This window comes from Nestor notabilis, unplaced genomic scaffold, assembly GCF_000696875.1.
Source record: "Nestor notabilis isolate BGI_N333 unplaced genomic scaffold, ASM69687v1 scaffold10406, whole genome shotgun sequence".
In the NCBI taxonomy this organism is placed as follows: domain Eukaryota; kingdom Metazoa; phylum Chordata; class Aves; order Psittaciformes; family Psittacidae; genus Nestor; species Nestor notabilis.
Window position 1 is genome coordinate 12,132 of NW_009932392.1, and position 6,906 is coordinate 19,037.

At 51.6% G+C, this 6,906-nt stretch overlaps 1 protein-coding gene across 1 annotated transcript; it reads right to left on the reverse strand.

Moving 5' to 3' along the window:
- Positions 1 to 3,194: 3,194 nt before the first annotated feature.
- LOC104407170 (beta-galactoside-binding lectin) lies at positions 3,195 to 6,453 on the reverse strand. Its single transcript, XM_010016367.1, has 4 exons — positions 6,404 to 6,453; positions 5,170 to 5,249; positions 3,738 to 3,909; positions 3,195 to 3,364 (listed from the first exon to the last, which is right to left on the reverse strand). Exons 1-4 carry the CDS (start codon positions 6,410 to 6,412, stop codon positions 3,221 to 3,223), a joined length of 405 nt encoding a protein of 134 aa, XP_010014669.1. The 5' UTR covers positions 6,413 to 6,453; the 3' UTR covers positions 3,195 to 3,220.
- Positions 6,454 to 6,906: the final 453 nt, after the last annotated feature.

Consider the following 6,906-nt stretch of genomic DNA (forward strand, 5'->3'; position numbering starts at 1 on the left):
CACCATCGTGGTAGCCTACTGGGCCTGCTTCCTCCCCTTCTGGGCCTGGCAGCTGGCTGGGCTCTATTGGGGTGAGGGGCTGGGCATTGGTCCCACCACGCAAGCCTACCTTAACTTCGGGGTCACCTGCCTGGCATACAGCAATAGCTGTGTCAACCCCTTCCTCTACACCCTGCTCACTGGCAGCTACCGCCGGCGCCCCAGGGACCAGCACCATCCTAGAAGCCATGGAGGAGCTGGGGGGAGGCCACAGCATCCCTCCAGCTTTATAGAATCATAGAATCATAGAATGGTTTGGATTAGAAAGGTCCTTAAGATCATCTAGTTCCAACCCCCTGACATGGGCATGGGCGCCTCACACCAGACCATGACGCCCAAGGCTCTATCCAACCTGGTCTTGAACACTGCCAGGGATGGAGCCTTTACCACTTCTTTGGGCAACCTTTTCCAGTGCCTCACCACCCTCACTGTAAAGAACTTCTTCCTTAGACCTAACTTCAACTTCCCCTGTTTAAGTTTAAACCCATCATCCCTTGTCCTATCACTACAGTCCCTGATGAAGAGTCCCTCTCCAGCATGCAATTTTGGGGGAGTTGTTGGGATGTGTTGAGGAGAGCAAGGGATGAGCAGCATCCCAGGTTGGGAACATCTCCCACCATTTGGCTGGGGTTGAGTCAAGAAATAAAAGTGCATCACCCTCCATGCTGGCATGCAGTGTCTCTATTGTCATTGTGTTCCCCTTCACACCTTCCCCTCTGCAACGCTGCTCACCCTCCTCAGCTCCGGGGGAGGATGAGGCTTGTCTTGGGAATCCTGGCTTCATCCTCAGGTCCTTCAGCCCTTGCATGCCAGCAAGTGGGTGGAAGGGAGGAGTCAGCCTCGATACTCTAAATTGCACAGCTGGGGAACCCTCGCCACCCCTCACCTCCTTGCTAGCAACGGGCCAAGCCATAACAAAGTCAGGACAACAGTGAGTCACAGATTTCATAGGACCAGTGAGTCACTTCGAGGAGCAGCCACGCTAGCAGGAAACCTGAATTAGGTTCATCCTCTTGTGGTAAAGCTCACACTCATCTTTCTTCCCCCACCCGCCACCCAAAAAAAATCCCTTTGAAGAGTCTTGCTAAAAAAAGACTCCCAAGTGCAGTTAAGAGACATTGTGAGTTTGCCCTGAAGTACAGCCTGGGGATGTCAGTACATTTGCTGAGCTCTCAAGATCAGCCCAGCAGAGGAAGCTGTAAGGAGAGAGGTCCACTGTAGGCCCATCATCCCAGCTCACATGGAGGCCCTCAGCAGCACCATGTCAGGAAATCCCCAACTCTAGACTGCGTCAAAACCACTGCATAAACTGGGCCAGGTCTTTTGCTTTGAGTCCATCTAGACTAACATGGGTCATTCCCATATGGCTAAACCCTCTTCTTAGCCCCAGAATGGCCTCATTCACATCACCCCATGAGAAGAGCAGCCAAGCTATGCTGTCCTCTAACCATGCCTATGCACAGGGTGGCAATGTTAGATGTTGTGTTTACTATTATAAATGTAGACCTAAAGAGTAGGGTGTGATCATAGAATCATAGAATGGTTTGGGTTGGAAAGAATCTTAACATCATCTAGTTCCAACCCCCTGTCATGGGCAGGGACACCACACCCTGGACCATATCACCCAAGGCTCTGTCCAACCTGTCCTTGAACACTACCAGGGATGGAGCATTTACCACTTCTTTTGGCAACCTGTTCCAGTGCCTTCCAGAGCAGACTGGCTCTGGGGAACATGGGGCTTCAAGAGAGATCCAGCTGCAGAGCCTCACGTTGCTTGTATACTCCTGTATTTCTGCCTCTCAGCTTGAAAGCCTGTCTTGACCCCTTGTCTCCAACTTGTCTCTCTCTTCCTCCTCAGCCCCCCAGTTCCTAGCAGCCAAGCCTTCCTCTGCCATGGGTACCTGAGGCACAGGACTTGGCACAGCCTCATGAAATACTGAGCAAGAACAGGAGGTGCTGCTGCCGTAGGAGCAAGTCCCAGTGTTGCAGCTACTCTGCAACTGCTTAATGGGAGGTATCCACCCAGCCAGGCCTACAGGGAGCCTTTGTAGGACATCAAATTGTTCGTGCTTCATGTTGTTCATGGCCAAGCCTGGAAAGGAGGACCCAAAGGGTGGGCCCTTCCACCCCAACTGCTGTGCGCTGTGGGAAGGGCATCTCCCACTTTTCCTGCGCCCACCAGCAGTAGTCATTGCTGCCAAAGTAGCATTAGATTGGGAGATCCTCAGAGGCAGCTGTTGGCTGACACCTTGGGTAGTGACCCACAGGCCATTGAGAACTATGCTGCAACATCAAACATGCCTCATTATCTCCAGACTCCTCAGAGGTTAGCCTCAGTTTAGACTGAGAAGAGCTCAGCCTCATTTGGGCTAATGTAAGTGAAAGGGTAACAAAAGCAACCTTAGCATCCCACACTGCAGCTGGGCATTACTACCTCTCCCAACTCCAGATAGACCAGGCAAGGCACACACAGTAGAATAAAACCAGACCTCTCCAGGCCACCACCCTCCTGTGCCACATCAGCATCTGTGCTTCTGCAGTTGTTGGAAGGATTTGGATGAGGAGCCCACTATACATTCCGCCACATTGAGGCATCCTTTCCTACTGCTGCTTCAGGCAGCAGCAAGAGATCCCAAGAAGACATAGGAAAGCTATGTCATGAGTAGGACAAACTTCTACAGATGGGTGCAAGCCAAAGCTAGCACAGTTGAGGACTTCACCCCACTAGGTTTACCTAGCACAGCAACTCCAGGCTGCCTGAGGCCAGCCAGGGATGCTTAGTTTATGGAGTGAGAGTTAATAAACCCATTTTACTTAGGCAGGGTAACACTGTCAGTCTACACCTCAAGAGTGCGTGACTTTTTCTAGGGGACCCTTCCACTCTACCCCTCAGCCACACCTACCCCCAGTGTTTCCCCCCTCAGACTCTCCTTGGCCTTTTTACCTTCTGCCTTTCTAGGCTTTTGACCCTCACCCTCCTTTCCATCTATGACTTTAAGGGCCAAAGTTGGTGCAATGTCACCCACATATGGTTGGCTACTCTCCTTCCCCCAACCCTCCAGCAAGGCAACCAACCCCCATGGACTTGCAGTATGAAACAAATTAGATTGAGACTGGGTAGACCAAAACTTATTTATTGATTGATTTTCTATATCTTTGAGATAGAGGTGTCAGAGGAAAGTTATTCCCAGCTGAGGGACTGGAGTGTGAAGTCCCCTTGTGTATCAAAGTAGTCAAAAACAGAGAGACCAAGCCGGTTTGGGAACGTGAACTGGTGGCCTGGCAGGTGGACTGTCACATCATTTGGGTTGATGCCAAAAGTGATCTGCAAGACAAATGGAAAAGTCAAAGAAAGTTTCTGCCAAGACACCCTCAAGCTTTTCCCCTCCGCAGTGCTACTGTGCCACCCTCCACAGGGTGAACGTGCTCAGCAGCATAACCTGCTTTTCAACAGCAGGACTGTTATTCTGGTCTCCCAAGAGATGCTTATTCCCTGCTCAGTTCAATAGTGACATCCCTTTGAGCTAGGTGGAGCTTGCACATTTGATCCCCATCCTCCATCACTGCTCAGAGCCCTGGGTGGTGGCACTAGCCAAGCAGGAGAAGCCAGTCACCTCCTAAACAGAGTCCCTGCAGTTGGGTGCCCGGTGCCAAACACCTTTCCTTCACCATGTCTTATAGTGCATCCCAGGTCTCACCTCTGCTATGCCTCCCTTCTGGAAAGGGAAGACAGTCTCCCTGTGCTCTGCACCCCACTCTTCCACCTTCTTTGAGTTGCACACGATGGTGTTCACATCACCATGAGCATCAAAACGGGGGTTGAAGTGAAGCCCAAGGTGGGAAGCATCCTTCCCCAGATTCATCACAAAGCTGCAGAGAAAGAAGACATCAATACTGTGGTAGCATGTTGCTCATCACCATGAACATCTCTCGGCCTGGTGCTTCAAGCCCAGCCAAGCGTAACCAAAGAGAAACCCTTTGCTAAGCTGCACAACTTCCCTAAGATGATGGTGCTGTGCCAGTGAGGGGTACACTCCTCTGCTGGAGTGACAGGCCCCACAGTGCAATCCCTGGGAAAGACACCACTTGGTTTCCATGAAGCTTTTAACAAGACAAATGTTAAAGCCCTGAATGGGGAATTATCCTGCAGTGAAACCAGCTCCCAGAAAGACAGTTGCTTTCCACAATTGCCTTTCAGGCCCAAACAGTTAGCTGGCACTGCATCCTGCCTGGCAGCCACTGCCTTCTCCCCACCCTGCAGGCAGCTCTAATTGTTACCATGTCATTAGCCATCCCAAAGCATCTGCAATGGCAGCAGGAGGAAGCAGCTTCCCAGCCCAGTGTTCACCTTGGCCCCAAGCCTCTTACCCAAACGAGAAGAGAGGAGGCATTATTTGGCAAGAGAACACCCAGGAGGCTTCACCCTGATGCTAACAAGCTTCAAAGGCACTGGGAAGAGCTGGGACATGTTTCCTGGAACACTGCTAGTGCTGGTACAGCACCTACAGGCTTCACCTTATCCAAAGGACCTCACCAGCCACAGACCTGCACAAGGGCTGGGGCTGCTGCAGAGGCTTCCCTGGGGGCTCCAGACAGCCTGGTCCCTGCACGTTTAGGAATGCTTCCTTCCCCGCTAGCATCTATGAAGCATCTCCATAGGGTGAAAGCAAGCTTCAACACCCTGAGACCCTCTGCTGCAATATGCAGCCTTCCCATCTGCACCATAAGCTGGAGCTGTGGCTGAGAGCATCCAAGACCTCCCAAGCTGCCTTGGTGAAGCAAGGCACTGTAAATGTGTTCCTACTCCTGGGCCATCTTCACGCAAGGGAGAGGATGTAGCTGTGGGGATGCAATCAAACCAAATCAACTAGACAAAGTTTCCGTTTCCTTTACCCTGCACTACAGAGGATATGGTCAGTGCCAGTGCCCGCAGCTGGAGCTTCACATCTGCTTTGACTTAGCCCTTTGGCAGTAGAGTGCATCTGCAAAGTGCATTAGCAATGACTCACTGGGAAGCACTGGTAGTGTTAACCCCTTCCAAAGCTGCTCTTCTCCTACCCAAGAGAGGGATTCCTTTTGTCCCCAGACAGCAGAGACAATTCAGTCTGGTGCCTTGAGAGCACAGCTTACCTCTTTGCACTCGGAGCGATTTTCCCCTTGACAGTGAGGCGCTGGCCGGGCTTGAGACCCAAGTTGGTGCACACCGGTCCCTGGGGAACATGGAGGCAGAGACATTAGCTCAGTACCTGCTGGCTCACTTGCTCTGACTTGGCAGCTCTCCTTGCTGCCTTGCAAGTGCATTGCTTTGGACCACCGGAGAGACAGGAAAGCTCCCTTCCCCTAGGGCACTACACCAGTGGCATCTCAGAGACATGTGCCTGATTTCCCAACCTTCCTCCTGCTGCTGTCATCAACATATCTATTTCACAGCAGTGAAGCCTAAGTACCTGCAAGCTCCCATCACACCCACCCTGGCACAAACACACCTGTGTGCCTTGTGGGTCTCACCATCCCACACAAGCCCAGCTGCACAGGAATGGAGCCTCCACTCCCTTCCCTAGCTTAGGTTTGAACTTCAAGCCTTGCCCATGTCCAGCTCTTGCTCTCCAGCTCTTAAGGGCTTGAGTGTTTTCTGTAGGCTCAACATTTGCAAGAGCATTCTCCTGCTCCATGTGCATACCTTTCCCCACCTTCTCTCTAGGAGAACTAAAATACCCTGTAAACCCACACGTACTCATTTTCTATTTCAGCAGAGGCAAGACCCCAATACAAGTAAGAATCTCTCCCCCATCCCACTTCAACAAATAAGTTTGCACTTGAGACACTCCCTGGTGAATCACCCTCAGTCTAATGAAAGATCAATTAATCAAAGAAGTGCAATCACTCTTCGACACAACCATCTACCTGGCAGTCCTGGACACTCACAGAAGGACACTCCTGCATAGGACATTATTTTTATAAGAAAGGAAAGTAACGATTCAATGACTCATTAAAACCTCAGCCAGGAAGCAAGCAGCAAGGCTGCCCAGAAAAGATGCTTAGAGAGCAATAAGCATTACTGCAACCGCTTCCCCGGAGCAAAGCTGAGGCAAAACAGGTTACCCCAGCTTGGGAGCCAACCCAGCCAGGATCCCCCCACGTTACTCCTAAAGGGATCCTGCAGGGAAAAAGAACCATGTCTGCCAGAACAAGAAATAGCAGCAACCCCTCTGCAGTGGATACAAGTCACCCAGCTTTAGCAGACCTTCTGACACAGAGGTTGAGCAGGATAGCAAAAGTACCACCACACCAAGCCAGCACAGCACATTCCCACTCTGTAAAGCACCATCTCCAGCAAAGCTGCCCCATCCCTTCCTCTACTCACACAAGACATGATGCTGTTCTGCAGGCTAATGCTCCTCCTCACCAAGGTGCAATAGTCCCAGGCAAGTAGCTGCAGGGGCCCCACCCTTGTGTTTAAATAGATGGAGAGCAGAGTTGTCCCGGCCCTTCTCCATCCCAGCCACCAATCACACTGGGGAAAGGGTGGGAGGGATTCGTTTTGAGGGGAGGGAAGGAGGACCTAATAGGCAGAGCTGTCTCCTCCCTGTCCTCACCCAGGCTCCTCTCCAGCCTGCTAAACCCAACCCTTCCAAGCAGGCTGCTGGCTGCTCCAGGAGGAGATCCATCTGTGTGTGGCCATGAAGCCAATGGAAAATAGTTTTACAATGAGTGTTTTACTATCCAAGGCTTTTATGCCACATGGAAAATGATCAGATGGATTTGAGACTTGGTGGGAAGGGCCTGGGAGGAGGGCTGGGCTCTTCGGCTCCAGCTAAATCAGGGGCAGGAGAAATAGCGCTGCGCACATAGAAACTCTTTGTGGTG